Source organism: Sinocyclocheilus grahami, unplaced genomic scaffold (genome assembly GCF_001515645.1).
Source record: "Sinocyclocheilus grahami isolate Dianchi unplaced genomic scaffold, SAMN03320097.WGS_v1.1 scaffold17.1, whole genome shotgun sequence".
In the NCBI taxonomy this organism is placed as follows: domain Eukaryota; kingdom Metazoa; phylum Chordata; class Actinopteri; order Cypriniformes; family Cyprinidae; genus Sinocyclocheilus; species Sinocyclocheilus grahami.
In genome coordinates, this window is record NW_015505196.1 from 6006860 (window position 1) to 6030279 (window position 23420).

At 36.2% G+C, this 23420-nt stretch overlaps 1 protein-coding gene and 2 non-coding genes across 4 annotated transcripts in view; 1 reads left to right on the forward strand and 2 right to left on the reverse strand.

Annotated features, from left to right (window-relative positions):
• Nucleotides 1-18097, reverse strand: part of dtx4b (deltex 4, E3 ubiquitin ligase b) — a 25049-nt gene extending 6952 nt beyond the window's left edge. The window contains exons 1-8 of one of the 2 annotated variants that reach the window (XM_016233518.1): nucleotides 17757-18097; nucleotides 17327-17541; nucleotides 8441-9485; nucleotides 4999-5060; nucleotides 4718-4879; nucleotides 4310-4371; nucleotides 2042-2362; nucleotides 1799-1888 (exon numbers count right to left, since the gene is read on the reverse strand). In XM_016233518.1, the coding sequence (XP_016089004.1) occupies nucleotides 1799-1888; nucleotides 2042-2362; nucleotides 4310-4371; nucleotides 4718-4879; nucleotides 4999-5060; nucleotides 8441-9485; nucleotides 17327-17541; nucleotides 17757-17773 (1974 nt within the window). In that variant the 5' untranslated portion in view covers nucleotides 17774-18097. Of the gene's footprint in view, nucleotides 1-1798; nucleotides 1889-2041; nucleotides 2363-4309; nucleotides 4372-4717; nucleotides 4880-4998; nucleotides 5061-8440; nucleotides 9486-17326; nucleotides 17542-17735 lie in introns of both variants that reach the window. The other variant, XM_016233526.1, reaches the window with a different exon arrangement.
• A 1948-nt stretch (nucleotides 18098-20045) lies between these two features.
• trnat-ugu (transfer RNA threonine (anticodon UGU)) lies at nucleotides 20046-20118 on the reverse strand. The gene has a single exon. It is a non-coding gene; the product is annotated as a tRNA-Thr (tRNA).
• Nucleotides 20119-20398: 280 nt separating this feature from the next.
• On the forward strand, nucleotides 20399-20471 carry trnak-uuu (transfer RNA lysine (anticodon UUU)). Its single transcript has one exon. It is a non-coding gene; the product is annotated as a tRNA-Lys (tRNA).
• The last annotated feature ends 2949 nt before the right edge of the window (nucleotides 20472-23420 follow it).

Genomic DNA, 23420 nt, shown 5'->3' on the forward strand with positions numbered 1-23420 from the left:
TATATATATATATAGCTATATATATATATATATATATATACTGTATATTAGGGCTGCACGATTAATCGAATGCGATTGTCATGCACATTTTGATAGTAATGCCGGTTCCGTAATCAGCAGGAAATCCTCATCACATGCTTTCAGATGGAGCAGAATATACTAACACATAGCCGTAGTTCACTGACAAGTTACGCAAGAAAAATCGCAGACGATTTTATTGCGCGATTATGAAATCAAAGAAATCGTTCGCAATAATGACAGCTGTTTGCATAGCTTCTCAGTGAACTATGGCTCTGTGAAGTAAATGCTGCTCCATCTGAAAGCATGTGAAAATACCACATTTAATAACATATTTTTACTCCAAACTCACTTTATAACGTCAGTCGAGTGTTTGAAATAAATCCTTCAGTGAGATGATGTGGCTTCTTACACAGAATAAGGCACGCAACATATTTCATAGTATTTAAACAGTGATAAAGGCATTGCATTATAAATATACTTTATTTTAAATGGGTCATATGATGCGATTTCAAGTTTTCCTTTCTCTTTGGAGTGTTACAAGCTGATTGTGCATAGATAAGATCCCAGAAGTTGCAAAGACTAAAGTCCCAAATTAAAGAGATATTCTTTATCAACGTTAAGACTCTGCCACGCCCCCCTAAAACGGCTCGTTCTAACACGCCCCCACATATCTACCTCACTATGTGGAAAATCACAATGCACTGGGTCAGCTGGCCAATCAGAGCAGACTGCGCTTGTCGGAAGGAGGGACTTTGTAGAAAACGAAGCGTTTGAGAGAGGCGGGGCATAGAGGACCTACAATAATGTACAGTATTTGAAAAATAATGTGTTTCTGAACATTAAAGCATGTCAACATATTCTGTTACACCAAATACACAAAATAATGATCTTTTAAAAAGTATCATATGACACCTTTAATGAAAATTATAATAAGAAGAACTCAGATAAACCGTATATTGCCGTAGTCGTGTGTTTATTAGTCACGTTGAATCAATGAAAGCAGTTGAATCTTCTGTTTATTCAGCTGCAGCGATAGGCATTTTCTGGGTTTCTTCTGCGAGGCGTATTTGGAGTTTCAGCGCGAGAGCGCCCTCTGGCCTTTGGATGGAGATTTACTGCTGATCACAGAACCGTGCTTCACTGAAAGATACACATGACAATCGCAGCTTCTGTCGAATCGCGATCTCGATTCCATTTCGATTTATCGTGCAGCCCTACTGTATATATTCAATTTAATAATTTTATGTAGCAAGTATGCATTAAATTGAACAAAAGTGAGAAACATTTACATTGACACAAAATATTTATATTTCAAACAAATGCTGTTCTTTGAAATTTATATTAATCAAAGAATCCTGAAAAAAAAGATCATTGTTTCCAAAAAAATATTAAGCTGTTTTCAACATTAAAATTAGCATATTAGAATCATTTCTGAAGAATCATGACACACTGAAGACTGGAATAATGGCTTCTGAAAATGTAGCTTTGCCATCACAGTAAAAAAAAAAAAAAATAATAATAATAATAATATATATATATATATATATATACACATATATATAAAAAATCATACATATTAAAATAAATTTTTTATTTTAATATATATTAAGTAGAAATGGTTATTTAAAATTATGCTAATATTTCACAATATTACCATTTTTACTGTATTTTTCAGCAAATAACTGCAGTCTTGGTGAGCGTAAAAGACTTAAAAACATAAAAACAACCCAAAGTTTACAGTAGTTTTGAACAGGCACTGTATGGTAGGAGGACTTACCTTGCGTCCTTTTTCATTGTCTGGAAGATAGCAGTGACGGGGAAATCCTCTTGCCGTAAAAGGCTTCCCTGGATTTGGATGCTCAGGACCCTTGTGAGAGACAGGAGAGGAGATATTCTATTAAATATAATAATGATTGTGTGGAGTCCAAGTGTAAACGCAACCAAGATGCACTGAAAATGGACTACAATCTAAGCATCTTTAATAGAACACAACTTCATAAACCATATGATATATTTATACCTGTATCCCGGGCGGTATGTTGTAGATGATGCGAATGGTTTTGCAGTCTGGGTGTCCTGGAAGTGAGTGCGGGATGACATGGTACTCCATCTTACCGGGTGGCTGGTTGCCTGTCTTTACTCCATATATTGTCTTGCATGTGGGACACTGCAGGCTGCCATCTTTGTTGCCATTGTTGTACATGGCCACTAGGCACTGCAGGTGATAAAGATGCCCACATTGTGCCAGTCTTCCAACCGACTCTGCATGTGAAACACTTGGTACACCAGGACCCTTATACCCCGAGGGTCCCTCTAGAGCCTCCATACAGATAGTACAATCCTGAAAGGAAATACAGAATACTGATATAAGACGTAGATATAAAAAGATTAAGAAATTGATTTTTTTTTTTACAACCATAAGTTTTAATGCAATATAAAATATTTTTGAAATATTTATATATACACACATATATATATATATATATATATATATAATGTATGCATGCAGGTGAAGTAGGATGTACTATATATCTAACTTTCAATATATTGTTGAGCGATAATATATTTTCCATTTTTCAACAATACAAAAATCAAGCAGTTGAGATTGCAATATAGTGCCTATCATTTTGAGTGTACTGTATGTATCTGGGTAAGGTTGGATAGACTTATAGTAGTTGTTAATTAATTTGAGTTAATTTGTTATCTGGTAATATTGAAAATGATGCAACCTGTACGGTTTTGTTCAATTTTGTATCAATTTGTATTAATCAATGACTGATGCAAGGTAACTTTTATTATTATTATAGGTGTTATTTGCTTTACTCTGCTAAACAGTGTTCTTTAAACTGTCTAAATGCTTCATCGGGATGATTGAGTTATTTTGATGTGCTAAAAGACCAACAGGAAATGTACGTGTGTGTGTAGCCGAGAGTGAGACAAGAAGTGTTATTTTAAAGTTCCTACATGCTCGCTTATAAGAAAATGATTTGTATTAAATACTTAGAAACACATCCAGGGCACATAGTTATAGTAGATACATAGTTAGATACCTTAAATGGACACATATGTTGAAAATGTGTTATGATTGGATGAAATAAAAGCATCCGGATTTGATTAGGGTATAAATGCTGAGTCAACATATTTCTCCTGGTCACACTCTGCAGTCATGACATTAATGACTGTATGACTGTCACCTTTTTCTAGCAAGAAAATAAACTTTCAAAAGACTTATGTCTCATACCTTCATTGAAATGGAAAATTGCCAAGACAATGACAAATGAATTTGCACCAAAATACTGTAGAAATATATTGCACCGTAAAATTTAATTTTTAAATGCACCTTAATTAAAAAAAAAACACTTATTTTTACAGTCTTAAAGGGGTCATATGATGCTATTTTAAAGATCATTATTTTGTGTATTTGGTGTAACAGAATATGTTGACATGCTTTAATTATTTTTCAAATACTGTACATTATTGTAGTTCCTCTATGCTCCGCCTCTCTCAAACGCATCGTTTTCTACAAAGCCCCTCCCTCCGACAAGCACAGTCTGCACAAATTCTCAAACATCTGGGTTGTGTTGTTCTGTTGTAAATAAATCTTAACCAATGATTCCTCATTGCATCTACTTTCGGAAGGCTAAATAAAGTGCTTTTGCTTTCGCACAGAAACACACAGCGTCTCCCTGTCATGGCTGCTTCAACACTAACTGTTCCTGAAACAACGCCTTCTTTCTTTGCGTGAACATTTGGGCGGCATTACGCAAATATTTCCACATCGTGACGTAGAGATGTGGGGGCGTGTTTGAATGAGGCGTTTCAGCCCGGTCTGGATCAGCCTTCTCTTTTAGATAGAATAAATCCTTTGTGGGAGACTTTGAGCTTTGTAACTCTGCAGATCTTATACCTGCACAAATAGCTACATAACACACTAAAGAAAAGGAAAAATAAAAATCGCATCATGTAACCCCTTTAACTAGGCACAATTACATGGTTAGTTACATCTTACTATATGCACTTATATGTGCGTGTACATGCAGAATTTCATGTTTAGTTTTTACAACTTGAGAGAAATATAGAACGAAAAATACGTTCGTTCTAAAATAAACTAATGTGCCTTTGAAAAAGACACCAACTTTTCATGTCTCTTCGTGTTATCCAGGAGGATTCGTTAATACAGGTCTACAATGCTACTTGGCCTGTGTGTACACTTTACAGCCAGCTTAGATTTGCTGCCAGGTTTAGATTACATAACGATTAAGGAAACAAAGTAACAACGATGTCTTACTTCTTCTGGTGGATTCCTGACCTTCTGCAAGTACCTTTTTACCACTTCCTCAGGTGTTCTACCTGGAAAACAAATCACTTATGTTTAGTATGTAGAGATTTCAAATTTCATTTGGTGTATATAAAAATCTGCCGAATGGCAATCGATGGCGACAGCTGGTAGAGATTGGTGGCTGCTGCATTTATGTTTCAGTGGTTTCCTCAAGTATAAATCTGTTATACCAAGCAAGACTTCTTTCACCACTATAGTGTACTGTGGCATGAATTGATAAAGTGCAAACTTACTTAAGGACTTTGGTCATCGCTTCTGCAGTAGCAGCTTTCAGAAACAAAATCATGAAGCAACACTGCAGTACAGCGTGTTTATCTGTGAATTTGTCTATACGTACAAATACCCATGCATTCTTACCTTTGCGTGCTTGTTTCTTGGTGGTCTTGCGGCAACACTTCCCAATGCCAGGAATTGGTCTTATGTCACTCTTGTTGACAGGTGGGGGATGCAGAACTAGTTTTGGTGGACGGGTCAAACATACTGGTAGTCCTGCTGCACTCATCAGAATACCCGTAATACCTGCAAAGCATCATAATGTGTATGTTTTAACAGATTAGAATGTATAAACTAGAATTAAGTAATGTACAGCCAGCTTTTCATTTCTGAAAATGTATAAGGAATGTGTCTTATTTTCCTACCAGCTAAAGCCGGATGGACAGTGCTGGAGTCATTAAGATTCTTCACTGGTACTGTCGGTACCCTATGAGAGAGAGAGAAAAAAGAAGCTCTATAAGGCCAATGGACACACTGATTGCAATCTTACTTAACGTTCTCCTATATTGCTAAAATGCAACTCTCACCAAAGCGACAGATCTGAAACTAAAAACTTAAAAACTGCAATATCTTTCCCTCTTGAAACTGAAGATTTAGTGTAGGGGTGCTGCAATATACTGTGATATTTCAAATATAAAATACTGATATTGTGCTAACGCTACACATTTGATAATATACAGTGCAAGTAACTGGTATCTGGTTGACACTCCAACACAGTAGGTGGCAGTATTACCTTATTGGTTGCCACCCTGCATAAAACAAAAAGAAACCTTCCACACACTCATATTTTGAGTGTATTTTATTGGCCGTACAAGAGAAAACAAAAAATAAAGTTAAAGATGACTGACTTTTATTTGAAATTCACAATTTCTATAGATGATATGATAATGCTGTGTAAAACTAGGACACAGATATTCTACCAATTTATTCATTACCAAGAATTTTCCCAGCAACCTATTGAATTTCTAGGGTACAACATGCAGTTCTTGTTCAACGACTAACGTGCACATAAAGCATTGTTCTGCCTCCAACATCAACAGTTATATGATACTTAACTGAAAGTGCATTTTGACACTTCGGCTAAGTATCAAATGACTATTTACTATTATATAAGCACATTTTTGGTCAAATCAGTGTGAAAAATGAGGAACAAAATACCAAACGCATCTCACAGCACATTTTGTTGTAAAAAAAAAAAGCAACTCTAATGTACAGCCCTTTTACTTCCCTCTTTACACACTCAATGGTCTTTTATGCCGTGTTTTCTCACTTATTTTCTTATCTCCTTTTACTGCAGTCTGTTAGTTGCTAGTCTTAAAAAAGCTATGGCTGTACATAAATACATTTAGAAAAATGTGCATGAATGTAGAAGCTGTTAATACACTTTCAAATGCTCACAGACACGCTTTAAAAGTCTGCTGTCAGAAAACATCAAATATTTTGAGATTAACAGTCAATGGTTCACTACTAAGTCATCAGGCAGGCGATGAATCATATTTCACTTTGACTTTACAATGACCAGTCATCAATTTAAAAGAAATCCGGGAGAAACTTTAGCTAAAGCATATTCTACACAAAATTCTTATTTGTCTTTGCATAAAAATGCAAAATGCGTGATTTGGAATTAAATCTGAAATACTACATTTCAAGTGTAAGTCTATTTAGACATTTTCTGACATTTTACTGTCAACGGGTGCATAGCTGACCTAAATAGCAATGCCTCCGTTTATGGTTACATTTCTTCATTGTCATGCTCCCATCCTTCCGAAACTCAAATAACAATACTTTGCTGATACCAACAAAGGATACTATGTCAGATGACATAGAAAAAAATGAGCTGTGATGTGACGATTAGGGACAGGTGAATCTGAAATCAACAACTTCACAGTAATATTTATGAAAAATGGCACTACAAATGAAAAAATAAAGGTTTTTGACACTGATAAATTAATTTGTTAACTGCCACACTTTTTTTCTCTTGAATAGAAGTTCTGTTTGCAGCACGATTTTATTCACACGAAAGTGAAAACTGAACCAAATATGCTGAAGTGGTTAAGTGGTAAAGGAAGGACTTGTTGCATTTTTGTTCAAAATGATGACAGATTAGCTAACAGATTATAATAAGGCTAAAACCATTTTAGCCAATCATAAACACTGCAGCAGTAGTTGTTATTTATATGCCTGTTTTGTTTTCCATTGAAATAACACAAGTGCCTGACATTGGAGGGTAGATGACTGTTTGGGTAAGGCCAATGGGGAAGCTTTTGACCTTCACTGACCCTTGATCCTGCCTTTACAACAGAATTGTTGCTTTGTTTTCTCTCAAACACATGCTCAACAACTGCTGCTCCATGCCTCCAGATGGCTTTACGTCTTAAACAGAACACACTATTAGAAAGAGCACCAGACTCACACCATGTTCTCACACATGTATGTTAACACCTGTGTTCGATGATTTAATTTGTATTTGATTTATAATCTAGCCGTGGTACAATTTTTAATAATATATCGTCCAGCTGTCTTTAGCATGTGTTGCTAATGCAGACCAGCCCATGTCTTGTCAACAAAGGTTGCTGCAGAAACCCAGTGTGAACATGAAATCACGACTGAGAGCTGGGGGAAAAGCCAGAGAAACAGCTATAGACATAAAGAGGGTGGGGAGGGAACGAATAAGACCATTCTTTCCCCAGATGGTCATCAAACAGAGCAGACATGGATGATTTAGCAGTGTGAGAAACACACTCCCACACAGAGGAGGGGTAAAATACAAGAACACACTAATACATGAGCTGAACTCACACCTATTAACACTATTAACACTATACTATATATATATATATATATATATATATATAACAAGTGCTCCTAAAAAGAAAAGTAAGCGTCGAGCCCTGTATATATATATATATATATATATATATACACTGGTCATTTTAGTCAGCAAAGTCTGTTTCCCGAAGTTCACAAAATTTCCAAGCAGAGTAACCACAGGTTAATATTCTTTGGCCATTGTCTGGTTGTCAGTAGAACATGTCGATAGCATCCGGAAAGTGCTAAATTTGTTAATTATGAACAGTTTATTTATTGTTTTATTAGCAATAATTTTTATTAAACTGCTTGTATCGTTCTTTTAAATAAGACACCACCAACATTTTATATTTTGTTATCTAATGCAGTGACATTCATACATCACATTGAGTGTGGCATAAATATCCAAATAATATATAATATTATATGCAAACAACATTAGTATATTATTATTGTAAGACCTAATAATAATGTAAATATACACTACTGTTAAAAAGTTTGAGGTCAGAAAGTTTTTTTTTTTAATGTTTTGAAATAATACAGTAAAAACAGAAATATTATTAGAAAAGTTGTATGAAAAATGTATTTAAATATATTTTAAAATGTAATTTATTTCTGTCAGGTAAAGCTGAATTTTCAGCATCAATACTCCAGTCTTCAGCATCACATGACCTTTAAGAAATCATTCTGATATGCTGATTTGATGTATTTGATGTGATTTGATATATGATGACATTTCTTTTGGAAACCATGATTTTTCAAGATTTTTTTTTCAGTAAAGCATTTATTTGAAACTACAATCCTCTGTAATTTTATAAATGTATTTTTTGTCACTTTTGATCAGTTTAATCCATTCTTGCTTAATGAAAGTATTAAATGTACTGACCCTAACCTTTTGAACGATATTGTATATTATAAATTTAAATCATAGCATAATGAAATAAACTATAATGTGTACTGGGGGAAACTGAAAGAAAGAGGTAAAATGGCTTTTCTCACCCAGAGGCAATAAGGGCCCGTGACTGTGCCATGGCAATTCTCTGCAAAGCAGGCCGACTAAGCCCTGTCAGACTGGCACGAGATGGCAGAGGGGCAGCACAGGCAGCTGAGCGTTGAGAAGGCAACGATGTTGAAGATGACGTCAAATCTGTGGATGATGAGCGACTGGTTGATGTGTTAATAAGCATGGCGGTTGGCACAAATGTTGCAGAAGATGAAGAGCTTGGGGCGGATGAAGGCTGCTGATTCGGCGATGGCAGAGTTGGAGGCGGTGGGCGGCTGGAGGAGACTGAGAGATTGGCAGTGCCCGATGTGAGAAGAGACAATGACTGATCAAAAGTAGCAGAATTCTTGGCTTCTTCCGAGAGCGAGCATTTTAAAGACGTGCTATGTGGTAGTGTATGAGAATGGGAGTTTAAAACAGACATGGACGCAGAGGTGGATGTAAGTGTCCCAAAGTTGGATTTAGGACTGTTTGGCTTTGTTGCACGTCCCAGTGTCTGTGATGAGGTGCCATTTGCCTTTACACTCAACACCAGCATGCACTGCTGGCAGGTGCATGGCTGTCCAGGAGGAGCGAGAGATGATACCGAAAGCGTCCCGCTTGGGTAAACCGCACTTCCTTTTCTACTCAAGGTAGATCCAGAAACACCTACCCCAAGAAGTGCCCCGTTTGAGCCCCCACCTGATGTAAGTCCTTTAGCAATGCCTCCAGACCCTGAGCCTGTACCCCAAGCCTGTGAGGTTTTAGACAGTGGCCCAGAGAGTAGTGGGTAAACCATGTCTGAGTGTCTCTGGATGCGCCGCTGCTGCTGTGTTTGCCTGTTAATCTGGGTCATGGTCTGGAAGTCCACAAAGTAACAAAAGCCCATCGATGTCAGATCCAGCCAGGGTTGCTGTCGGTCCCATGCTGCTTGCAAGGCAATGATCACCTCCATGTCATAGGTCGTCCAGGAACCTGCGTCATTTTCCCACTCCCATATCCAACCTTGGCCTGGTGCTGAGGTGGGGTTATAGAAACTCCGTCGCACTGGTCTTAACGTACCTGAGGAGGTAAAACGGTAGGGTTATGAATCAATTATAATAAAGTAGATGTAATCAACCAGTTATAGGGACTGTGTACTTGTGTTCATGTGAAGAAAGAAATTCATGAACATCTGGGACAGCATTAGGGTGAGTAATTGATGAGAGACTTTTCATTTTTGGGTGGAGTATCCCTTTAAATAAAGTGTTTTCTTACAAGAGAGGCAGCCTGTCAACATGTTACACATGTCATTTTTATTTGATCATCAGTAGCCTTAATTCTACTTCTTTTCTAAGTATCAGAACAATACTGCATCAAAGACACCCAAGTGGTATTATAGGAGGGAACAGCAGGATAATAATTGCACAATGTCTTCAATGTAAGCATTCAATTCCCCATTATATCCAGTGAATGCCTATTGTTGTGTTTTGTGCATGTTTAAATTTAAACCCATTCATCAGAACAGAAATGGTTTTATACTCTTTCTAGATCAGATCAGGATCTGGAGGGTTTAGGGTAAGAATTCTTCAATCTAACTAGGACAATACATGCGACATCCATTTAGCTAATGCACAAAATACATTTAAGAATTTATGACAAAGTGCCGGGACACACAAAGAGTAAGCAAAAACCCCTATGAATAAATAGATTTGAGCATTAAGCAAAGAGCCGCTGAACACAAAAGACCCACTGAGGCATGAACTTATCACAAGAGGAGAACTGGGAATATACTGAGTTTTAGAAGCAATAAAACCAGTAAAAAAAAACAGATACACCTACTAGTACAAAACACTAATTAAGTACACATACTACATTTAAAAAAATCTGATTATGTCAGTTTTACACGTTGAATGATTTTGCAGATCTAATGTAACTTCAGCCAAATTATAAAAAGCACGTTCCAGAAATTAGGTGGAGTAAAGCAAGACATCAATATGCTTTGATCATCCTTCATTGTGTCTGAACTCACTTTACCAGCTGTCTGCCTCAATCACAGTCATTCCCTTTCAGCTCTATTGTACCTGAATGAAACATTTTGGTATAACAGATGAATGCCGTGTTTTTTTTTTCTGTTGCTGTTTATGAGAAGTCATTTCACTGAATTACAGTCAAGCTAATGATAAACACATGTATTATGGGTTCATGTGGTATTTAACTGCATGTGAGCGGCACATATGCCTTAAAGCTGGGACACTCAAATTATGTATCTCAGTGGCTGCTCTCAGAAAAAGTGTTCTGGGACCAGAGAATAAAATAAGCTTGATGAATACACACTACCATTCAAATCTTTGGGGTCAGTAACATTTTGTAATGTTTTTTTTTTAAAGAAGACTGCTTTTAATTTAATAATGCTTTAAAAAATCGAATTTTGTGAAATATTATTACAACTTAAATCATATCAAAAATTAAAAATGTATAATGTAATTTATTCCTGTAATGGTAAGGCTGAGTTTTTAGCATCATTACTCCAGTCTTCAGTGTCACATGATCCTTCAGAAATCATTCTAATTAAGTTAATTAACAGAGTTAATAAAATGTCTAAAGTAGACTCTCAAAATTAAGTGTTACCTAATCAATAATCAAACAACAGTTTGAAATGTGACACATTTTGTTAATTAATCGGATTATTCTACCAATTAAAGTCCTTTTAGTTTTTCAACCCTCACTGTAAGCAACACGGCATGACACTCCCATAAGGCTCTCAACAAGGCTGTCCACAACGCATTATAAACTGACACTGGACCGTTGTCATATTTTTCTACACAGACACATTTTAGAGTGCTACAAAAGGGGGATTTTTAAAGTTCAATATTTCCTGCAGTCTGATATCACAAAAAACCCTCTCTCATCACATACATCAGTAAGTAAAATAAATGATTCCATCAGTATTGATCGTGACGAATTGAAATCATGCTATTTAATAATACTACATGTCTCAGTTCAATAGAGTCTGTCCTGTGCCTGCCTCGTCTCAACACTGCAGTACAGCAACAGATGGCCATGTCCACTTTCACATGCCAATCATACTGCCTGCACTTAAAGTGTGCAAGCTTGTGCTAGTATGCAAGTGGGAGTAGAAGGCTGTGCTACAGCGGATCATAAACTGTGACATTGGGTTAAGGATCCCAGGACCTTTTCAGCAGCACAAAGCCCTACAGCAGGTGTACAGGGACTGTCCATCTGTTCCATTGTTGTTGGCTGAGTGCCTCCATCATGGTCCCCACTTTTATTTCCCTCCAGTCTTCAAAAGTAACAACTTTATTCCCCTCTCTTTAAAAAAAAAAAGATCATAATAATTTATCAGATACAATAAATGCAGTGAATTATAAATGCAAAATTATTCTTTTAAAACCTCTGATATAAGTTTTATCTAGTTGAGTATACTGTAGTGATTAAATAAGATCACTGATGGAAGGGGGTTAACATTTCTTCCTTTATGTATTGTTTTCTATTATAAAATATTTTCTGTTCATGTTTCTAGACTTCTGTCATTTATAAAGTGTAAATCTGGATGGCTACAAAAGGTTAAAAATTGGTTAAAAATATTAACCAATCATCAAATACTGTATATGACTGTGACAAATGAGAAGGCAGCTATTTGAAAATGAAGCTTGATGTATCACAGCAAAGCTGTTAGACTGGAAAAGCCTCCTTTAGAGAGACTCATGTCGATCAGCATCATGTTTTCGTCGTGGTACATGCAATTTTTAAACAATTTTCTAGAATGGGGCACATTGTTAACTGTGACTGTGATTTTGGTGTGAACACATTTATAGTGTGTAAAAATGTCTACTCTACTACATTCATAATGCCTTGAGGAGGCCCCCGGATAAAATCGGTGTCACCGCGCACCACAGGGGGTGTCCCATAACCCATTGGGCTTAAGTAAAACTGAGGCACACAAAGGATCCTTATAGCATGAATCTAATGGAAAAAGAGAGTTAGAGTTGTAGATAAAGAGAAGAAAAAGAGGCCATAAACTAAAATGCTTTTCAGCACTGAAAATGATCAACTGCTGCTTGCAGCTCAAGCAACACAAGCAGAAAGCAAACTCAACAACTATACTGCATTTACATTTAATCATTTAGCAGACACTTTTATCCAAAGTGACTTACAATTGAGGAAATACAACAACGATTCATCATAAAGAGGCAAATAAACACAGGAAGTGTTGGTAATGCAAAGTTTCAGACATTGTTCAGATTAGAAAAAGCAAGACCGGGAGGGATTACGGAAAGAGAAAGCTTTTTTTATTATACTACTATTCAAAAGTTTGAAATAATTCAGATTTTTTTTTTAAACGTTTTAAAAATTGAAAAAAAGGCTGCATTTAGTTGATTTAAAAAACCTGTAATATTGTGAAATATTATGACAATTTAAAACAAAACAACTGCTTTCTATTTTATAGTTTTTAAAATGTAATTTATTACTGTGATGAAAAGCTGAATTTTCAGCATCATTACTCCAGTCTTCAGTGTCACATGATCCTTCAGAAATCATTCTAATATGCTGCTTTAGTGTTTAATAAACATTTCTTACTGTTTGTTGAAAACAGGTTTTGCTACTTAATTTTTCTTTTTTGTGGAAACCAGTCATTCAAAACTTTGGGGTAGAATTAAAAAAAACATTTATTCAGCAAGGATGCATTAAATTGTTTAAAAATAACAGTAAAGCTATTTCTAATGTTATAAAATATTTCTATTTAAAATAAATGCTGTTCTTTTATACTGGAAAAAAAACTAAAGGTATCAAATTTTTTTACTTTTTTTAATTGAGCACCAATAATTACTGATACTGATACTGAATACTCAAGTAATGGCTGCTGAAAATTTATTTTTGTCAGCACAGAAATAAATAAAATTTTATTTTACAATATTATATATTTTTTATAATATATTATTTAGCTGTTTTAAATTGTAATAATATTTTACAATATTGCTGTTTTTACTAACCAAAAAATGCAGTCTTGGTGAGCATGAGACACTTCTTTAAAAAACATTTTAAAAATCTTTATTATTATTTGACTGGTAGTGCATATGTATGTGTGTTCATGGGAGGGAGTGATACCAACAGAAATGATTCACAGAATGGTCAGCCTGAAAGAAATTATTTCAGCCCAACCATGTGAGAGTCACTGGATGAGGAGAAACACAATCCTGCCCTATGTGGGTGTGTGTGTGTTATACTAATCTCCAGACTGCAATGGAAAACAGAGTAACTGACGGCACCCCAGGGGCCCAGAATTGATGAAACTACACACTAGCCTGTTGCACAATAACAACCACTCCCCTTTTCTTCCCCCCTCAATCAATCTTTATAGTTTCGTTCTTTCACATGGAAGTGTTCTCATTTCCCTGGGTAGTCCTTTAAGGAACTTCACTCTCTGTGTATGTGTGTCTGAGCAAGTTACTTGGCAGGTTTTTAGGGCAAGTCTTGACAGAGCGATTAAGGTTGCAAATGTCACTAACCTCATCTTAGTTTGGTGGCAAAATATTACCTGAGAAAAGTCTGCATTTCAAACCAATTTGGGTGTTAGCAAAAAAAATTGGGGAGCTGCCTGGGTGTGTGTATCTGTAAACCATTATTCACATTAGGCCTGTGTGCTTATGAGTGTCCTTGTGCACTTGATTACCACCAATGCACTTTATCCACAGCGATAAATAGGCAGTTTTGGCCCAAGAATTTGCTTACCAAGAGTCACTTTAATCAGGGTCTGCAAACATACAGGACTTTAAACACTTTACATATAAAACTAAAGACATAGAGGTTTAGTCTAACTAAAATCATGCAAGATCAGACACGGATAATGTTTTGTAACTCAGTTTCAAGCATTAGAAAGCATTATATCTACAAAATTCATTTCTTTAGCATGTTTGGTAAATTTTACAAGAAAAAATGGGTGGAGTTCTGTAACAAGCTGTGTTCACTAGAGCATGACATGTGTGCCTTTTTTCTGCACCTATATTTTCACACTCCTTCGATTTGTGTTGTCCAGTCATACATATATCTACTTTTAATATTATATTGTTTAACATATATTGCCTGTTTATGGCAAAAAATGTATCATATCATGTCTCATATTTTGCTATGCAATGTGTGGCTTATATATATCTGCCATTGTATATCCTTCTAAAACAACAGCTGCCTAGACAGACAGTGGACATTATTCAATGTCACACTTCAAAACTCAAATAAGTGCATAAGTACACGAGCGTTAAAAATTTGCTGCTGAAGGTACGAAAACAACACATCAAAACCGCTGAATGCAGACTGCAAGAGTATGTTTACTACAGAGCTTAGATGTGCTTTTAAGTTATAAATCATAAATGATACGTTCGTCACTCACTTTTTATCAATTGCGGGGCTATGTTTTCAACAAACTGATTAGACACTTAACTCTCAAGACATTTGAACAATTATTCCATAAAACTAACAGTTATCTGTTACTAATACTTGTATTTTTAATTACTCAATGACTAGTCTTTTCTTTAGTTTCACCAAGAGATACTAGCACTGATTCCTTTGCTACTGGTCATAGTTCCAAAAGAGTAAATCTTTATCACTTGATTCAAATGTACAATGTATTCCAATTGTTGCTGGATTCTATTCCAATTGTATTCATGAGATTCTAGCACTTATGTATGGAAGCTTGTTTCCACCCCGGGATAAAAAAAAATGTGACTATCTAACAATTCGGACTTCTTCTTTCTTGCAATTCTGATGTTACATCTCACAAGTCTGACCTTTTTCTCAGAATTGCATGAAAAAAGTCAGGATGTTAATTCGCAATTCTGAGAAGAAAAGTCTGAATTGTAAGTTATAAACTTTCTTGTATTTTCTTAAAAGAAAAAAAAACACAACAGCGAGAAAAAGTCCAAATTGTAAAATAAAAAGTAGCAGTTACCTTCTTTTACTTTATTTTGTGGAAGAGACAGGCTTTCATATTTACAGCTTGGTTAGGTTTAGGGCTGCACGATATTGGAAGAAAATCACATTACGATATTTAATTTTTCTGCCATATATATTGCGATATGAAAAAAAAAATCACCACATGACTTGAATAGTTTATTTGGGGGAAAAAATAATCAATGATTGGGGTGATTTTGTAGGCGAGTAAATCAGCATAGGAAATAAACTAATTACAAGCATAGAAAAATATAAATATTTTTCAGGTATGTCCAACAGTATTTAGGTACAGAAATTGAATAATCAAATGTAAAATAACACTGCATAGTCCTTTTCACTGTATAAACTAAATCTAATAAATCTGTGTTAAAGCTACAAAAATGATTTTTCTTTGTGTTTTGTTGTTTGATTAACATTCATAACACAGAAATCCTCAGGAACATTAAACTGCTGTAAACCAATATACTATTACACATCCATTTTCTTTCTCAATTGTTTCCCTTTAGCAAAGCCATAAGCAACTAGCGTTTACAAGGATACTTGCAGAGCACAGTATTTCAGGCACAAATAGACACAGAAGTGAACAGAAATTAGTGTTCACATGCATCTGCGTGGCTCTCACCGTGTCTACACCGGATGCGCGCGACGTGACAAAATACAATGAACCCATTATAATAAGTGATGCTGTCTACACTGGATGTGGCGCGGCACGACAAATCCCCGACAGTAAACTGATGCTGCGTTCTCTTTATGACGTACTGACACAAAGTTCAAATTATTGGCAACGGTCGCTTTGTAGCATCCAGTGTAGACAGACTTTGCGCTAAAATACGTGCTTTCATGGCGTCTGCCGTTGCTAAGCGACCGTGACCTGCGCTCTCCACGACGACACGGAAGTTTCAACAAAGGACAAATGGATTTCCAGCACTGAAAATCGCGTGCAGTAGCTCTGCTACTAAATGTATTTAAAATGTGTATCTCTGTACAGCTGTCGCGTCCGGTGTAGACATCGTGTCTGTGTGTGAGCAAAGAAAACAATCAGTATAAATATAACGATCAGTAGCCTATACTAAAATTCGCACATCCTGCGATGTGACTATCGCGGCTGCGCACATCGCGATATCGATGCTGAAACGATATATCGTGCAGCCCTAGTTAGGTTACTAGTAACTATTTCAATAGTTATAAGTACTGAATCCAGCTTTACTAGTACCTGCTATTTATAAACTAGTATTTAATATGAGCGATTCGGAGTAGTCCTTGCATTTTGAGTCAACCAATAAGATAAACATGGTTAAAAATGTCAATATGATAACACTAAAATTGTTACTAATAACAACTGTATTTTTACTTGTCAATGCTGGGATAGTGATTAGCAAGCACTAATATCTATTGAATGCTTGATGAAGGTATTTCAGTATTTTACTAGTGATATATAAATATGTATATAAAATGTGACCCTGGACCACAAAACCAGTCATAAGGGTCAATTTTTTTAACTGAGATTGAATAAATAGCCTAAGCTTTCCATTGATGTATGGTTTGTTAGGATAGGACAATATTCGGCTGAGATACAACTATTTGAAAATCTGGAATCTGAGGGTGCAAAAAAAAAAATCGCCTTTAATGTTGTCCAAATGAAGTCTTTAGAAATGCATATTACCAATCAAATATTACATTTTGATATATTTACGGTAGGATTTTCACAAAATATCTTCATGGAACATGATCTTTATAACATCCTAATGGCATAAAAGAGAAATCGATCATTTTGACCCATACAATGTAATTTTGGCTACTGCTAAAAATATACCCATACTACTTAAGACAGTTTTTTTTTAGGTCCAGGATCACAAATAACAACATAACAGAATTTTCAATTAGATCGTTATAAAGAATGAATGTAAAAGTGGCTTGCCACAGGTCGAGTGCTGCGCTGCTGGTCTTCATCTTACCGGTATCCTGTCTGAACTGATGCATGGAGTGTAGATCGATGATGTAGGGCGACAGGCGGCTGTCAGCTCGGCCTAAAACGACGCTGCCGCCGCGGGGATCGCTTCTAATCACCGCCTCTATGTGGTGAGACACGGCAGGGCTGTACGGCCGCCAGCGCCCGTGCTCGTTCAGCCATTCCCAGACCACCACGGCGGAGGCCAGCAACTTCGTGTCCCTACAAGTACAATAGAAAAACTAGTTACGCATCACTTTCCGTTTTGTGAACGCGTGAGGACAGATTTGCTATTGTTAAGCACTGTAATGTTGTACTGCCTTGTCTGTATAACATCGATAAACACACGAGTAACGTTATGTTTCTTGAGCTGGCATATTGTGATTTCCTACATATACAATCGCAGGTGTACTCACATTTTTGTAGGGAACGCTTACGCGTGAGATCGCAGCATCAGGAAAGAAATCTCCGTATCACTTCTTCCATGGCTGGGCTTGAGAAATCCCAACAACTCCTAACGAGTGTCAACAAAGAGTCAACGGACCACTATTCTTCTTCCTTATTCTACACATTCGGCGTTGACTGTTCCTCTGTTTGTACTTCTTCTCCTTCTTAATAACGTTACTTCCTTGCGCAACGAGGTGCGATTTATCGAAAATCGTGTAGAGTTCGAGTAAACGATCTCTGGTGAACCGCTCGTGGTTTTGTGTGCAGCGGACTGAGTTGAAGAAGTGACACCCAATAATACCTCCCCAGCGTTACACACCAGTGTGAGTAAAATGCCTAACTCGTTCTGGAAAGTCCGATTCATTTCCGCGAATCGGTTCTTTCGAACAGTTCGTTTGAAAGAACCGCTTGATAAATAGTAAGAGTAGAATGCTGGTTACTTCGTCACAGCGCGATTTAAATATGCGAATATGAAAGTAATGGGCTGATTTCGGAATAATAGCATGCTGGCATTATTGTTCTTAATCGTATTCCAAATTTGCTATAAAGTATGAAAGCTGCATGCAGCCACGGTTCTCGATCCAATAAATCGGTGAGTTGGTTTGAGAACCGCTCGGACCGATTCAGTTTGATTCGCGAGCAAGGAACGATTCGTTCCCAAATCAGACGTTGCTTAACTTTTAACGCGCCACAGATGCCGAAACCTGTTTGGTTGGTCATGTTTTTTTCATGTAATTTGCAGGTGAGCAAGTAATATGATGGATTTGTGTTGCAACAGACCGAAAAAAGCAATAATTCATAGATATTATCTAGTAACTGCATAAATGAAAAACTGACCGTTTTAAGTTGTATCACTAAATATGATAAAACATAAGACACAGAACATCACCAAAACATGCATTTTTATACAAAACATTTTATACACGACTCACGAGACTAAAAGTAATTAAAGCATGTTGTTAAGCCAGGCCAGAGTCATGTTAAATTAGTGACACTTCTGCTGGTAAATATGTTTTGTATCTATTTTTGTTATTATAAGCACAAGTAGAGTATTCTGTTACCCAGTTAATGGTTTAAGACCTGAGAATAAAACCGGGAAGTCCTCTAAACAAAAAAAGTGCTATGAAACAATGCATTACATGCAACAATAATAGGCTATTACAATGTAATACAATTATTGGAATCTATTTGTTGAGAACACGTTCACATTTTCAAACACAGGAGGGAAATATTTAGTTCACACGTGATAGAGATGTAGCTATGTCAGGTAATGGATTTAAAGGGGTCCTATTATGCTCTTTTTCAAAGTCTTGATGTTGTTTTGGGGGTGTACTAGAACATGCTCTCATACTTGGTTGTTCGAAAAACATTATTTTTTCACATATTTTACATTATTACAACACCTCTCTCCCGCAGTCTGGCATGAACGGCTCGAATAGTTCCTGTATCAAATGAAGGCCCGCCTTCTGAAATACGAAATGTGCTGTGATTGGTTAGCTGGGCCAGTGTGTGTTGGGTCCCTTACCATAGCCGCCTGCTAGCTTCAGTGTAAATGTTGCTTTGAGTACGATTTAAACCCGGATGATTGTAACCACAAGTTCGTCTGCCTTGGGAAGGCTAGTGTGTCTCCGACATAGTGATAACACTCGTTGCCTTCTCTAGTGCAGCTCAACCAGGTCTCGTCCCATTCGTCGATATTTGTGATATCACAAATCCCGGAAAATATGCGTTGTAGTCCAAACGAGTCGTTCGTTGTAGTTTTTGAAAAGTGATTTCTGTTAAATAAAATATCTCCTTTTGAAGAGGACTTTGAGCTTTGTAACTTTGCAGATCTTTTTTATGCTCAAACAGCAACATTACAGACTAACTAAAGTTGAAAAAGTGAAAAAGCATAATAGGACCCCTTTAATGCTCTGACAATGATCTTTGTTTCAAGACTTCTTGAAGGTCGACATTTACATCGTTGCGCCATCTGTCGTTTATATAGAGAACCTCACCAGGAATCTCGGAATTATCGCTACTGAAAATAGTCGGCAAAGGATCCTGTTGAAGTCCTAAAATTATCATTTACAAATAAATAACACAGTGCAGTGATGTAGGATACAGACCTTTTCTGAAATGAAAGATTCCAGAAGCATTGGCGGTAGGAGATCCTTAATACAAATAACAAAACCAAATTGATTAATATGAAACTGGTGTACATTTAATTCGTAACTGCCAGGAATGCCGTTTACATTTCATAGTCTCTTAAGTAGAATCGGCTATATAAAACGAGTTTGAGGCCCCAGCGAGATTTGAACTCGCGACCCCTGGTTTACAAGACCAGTGCTCTAACCCCTGAGCTATGGAGCCTGCTGTAAACAATAGTGCGAATAGTCTTGGAATTTATACTCTAAAATATAAACCATCACATTGTCAAACAGTCTTTTGAAAACCAGTTATTCAGACATGAAACGCGGCCTTGTTAGGAACGTTCCATATTGGCACGTTTTAAAGACATAAAAGAATGCGGACATTATAGATTAGTAAGCGTTAATCGATGTTACTTGGCCCTTTCCTCAAACATCTAACGAGTCTGGCGCAACTAAATAGTCAGGAAATAGATATCGCTATAACACAATGCGTTTTCGAAGCCCGGATAGCTCAGTCGGTAGAGCATCAGACTTTTAATCTGAGGGTCCAGGGTTCAAGTCCCTGTTCGGGCGAAGGATTCTTTTGCAAAGATTTGAGTGTGGTAGCTGCGTTTCATGAGTTAATGTGAAGAGATAACTAATGAATTCAAGCAACACGCAACACTCAGAGAAGTACATTTTACATTTGTATATCATTAGTTCAACAAACTAAATGGAAATGAAATAATATATATATATTTAATTTATCAAGTGTATGTACATATACAGTATATATGTATGTGTGTGTGGTTGTACGCAGACTAAAGGGGGCTCAAAGATTTACTCCGTTACCTGGAATACTTTTGGGCAATGTACGCTCGCTTCGACATAAATTGGATGAATTACAAGCCAATGCGAGTTTCATGCACGAATACAGAAACACGCATATATCCTCCTGAGAACCAGAAATAAAAAACTTTGTGAATTTAGTATTTTTTCATGTCACTACGTTGTTTAGAGCATAAGAAAAAAATGGTAAAATAACATTTTTGAAAAATTATATTTTATTCATAAGTTATGATATGTCCTCTGTAGAGGACGCCAGGACTCAGTTTTTCTAAAAATAAAATGACAATAGTAGACATGAAAAGGAAAAAACAATGGGATTTTTTTTTTAATCGCCAATCAATTTTTAGGTTTCAGGATTTTTTTATACCTAACTTTGTTTAAGGATGGTTCTCAACTATGTTATAAAATATATAACAAAATGATTTGATATACCATTTTGCTTTATGCAATATGTGTGTAAAAATTCCATAAACTGGTTTTCCCATTAAGCACAATGTTATCTATACACTGTATCTAATTTGCATATTAAAGTGCTGTTGGGACAGCATGTTGAAAAAAGAAGTGTAATAATGGGAGTAGTCATTGGCCAGATTTTCATAATAATATCTAATATTTCATAAGAATATTGATACATAATTTGTTTTCCTATTCAATTCTTTTGTCTCCCAAAATGTATAATAAACATGCTTTTAGTCCTGGTGTCCTCTACAGTGGACATGTATGAAATTATGTCCTGTTTCATAACAGAAGGTCATATTTTGATTTGAAACCCCATAACATTTTCCTGAGATGTTGATTTATGACAAACAATTAGAAAATCAATCAGATTTAAATTATAATTACAAAATATTATCATATTTCCAAAAGGATGTACAATTGTATCACTAAATTAATGTCAGCCATTTTTAAAAACCAAGGAGAGGGAGTGGTCATGGTGAAACAGTCAATAATTTTGCATCTCTGGAAAGCCCTGAATGTGCTCTGTACAGGACATCCAGACTTAAAACTGTAACATGTGAGGTCTCAGAGAAATTCACTCAAATATAATGTCCACTACAGAGGCAAAAACTCCATAGCTGGGTCTCAGGAGGATAATGGCATTCACTGAAACTTGGTTGGATGATTCCGTTGCTGATAACACTGATAACAGATCGAGGGTTTTGGAACACCTATTAGGCTGGACAGAGATAAAGATACAACTGGGAAAGAACGTGGAGGAGGTGTGTGTGTTTATATTAAGGAAAGCTGGTGTAATACAGCAATAGTACGATATAAGATTTGTAATTCAGATATTGAACTAATTGCGGTTTCGGTACGCCCTTTCTATCTTCCTCGTGAATTCCCTCAGCTGTTTTTTGTAGTAATATATATTCATCCACGTGCCAAGACTGATATGGCATTTGAAACTGTTAAAAATGTCCTGGATAAACTGGATAATATATCCCCAGATGCACTGAAATTTATTTTAGGTGATTTTAATCATTGTATTATGGACAAATATTTAAAGGGATATTATCAATATGTTACATGTGCCACCCGTGCTGATAAAGTTTTGGATAGATGTTATGGCCCGATTCCAGGAGCTTATAGGTCTCTGTCACTACCACCTCTTGGTTCATCTGATCATAATATAATCATGTTGTCTTCACTGTATGTTCCTATTGTTAAGCTAGTGAAGAGAGAAGTACGATTTGTTCGAGAATGGACTCCTTCTAATATTGAAGTTTTAAAGGGTTGTTTCGATTGCACAGATTGGAATATGTTTTTGAACACATGCTCTGATCTTAATGAACAGGTGCACACCATTTCTAACTATATTACTTTTTGTGTTGATTCTGTCATACCTACAAAAAAGATCACCTTGTATCCCAATAATAAACCTTGGGTTACGAAGGAGTTAAAAGGTATACTGAATATGAAGAAGAGAGTATTTCTCTCAGGAACTAATGAGGAGAAAAAACAGATAAACAGGGATGTTAAAAGGGCAATAAAAACTGCTAAAAATAATTATAAAAATAAGATTGAGGGTGTGTTTCTGCAAGGTAATCTTAAAGCAGCCTGGAAAGGAATTAAGAGTATGGCTGAAGTTAGTACATGGGTTAGCTGGGTCTCAGGAGGATAATGGCATTCACTGAAACTTGGTTGGATGATTCCGTTGCTGATAACACTGATAACAGATCGAGGGTTTTGGAACACCTATTAGGCTGGACAGAGATAAAGATACAACTGGGAAAGAACGTGGAGGAGGTGTGTGTGTTTATATTAAGGAAAGCTGGTGTAATACAGCAATAGTACGATATAAGATTTGTAATTCAGATATTGAACTAATTGCGGTTTCGGTACGCCCTTTCTATCTTCCTCGTGAATTCCCTCAGCTGTTTTTTGTAGTAGTATACATTCATCCACGTGCCAAGACTGATATGGCATTTGAAACTGTCAAAAATGTCCTGGATAAACTGGATAATATATCCCCAGATGCACCGAAATTTATTTTAGGTGATTTTAATCATTGTATTATGGACAAATATTTAAAGGGATATTATCAATATGTTACATGTGCTACCCGTGCTGATAAAGTTTTGGATATATGTTATGGCCCGATTCCGGAAGCTTATAGGTCTCTGTCACTACCACCACTTGGTTCATCTGATCATAATATAATCATGTTGTCTTCTCTGTATGTTCCTATTGTTA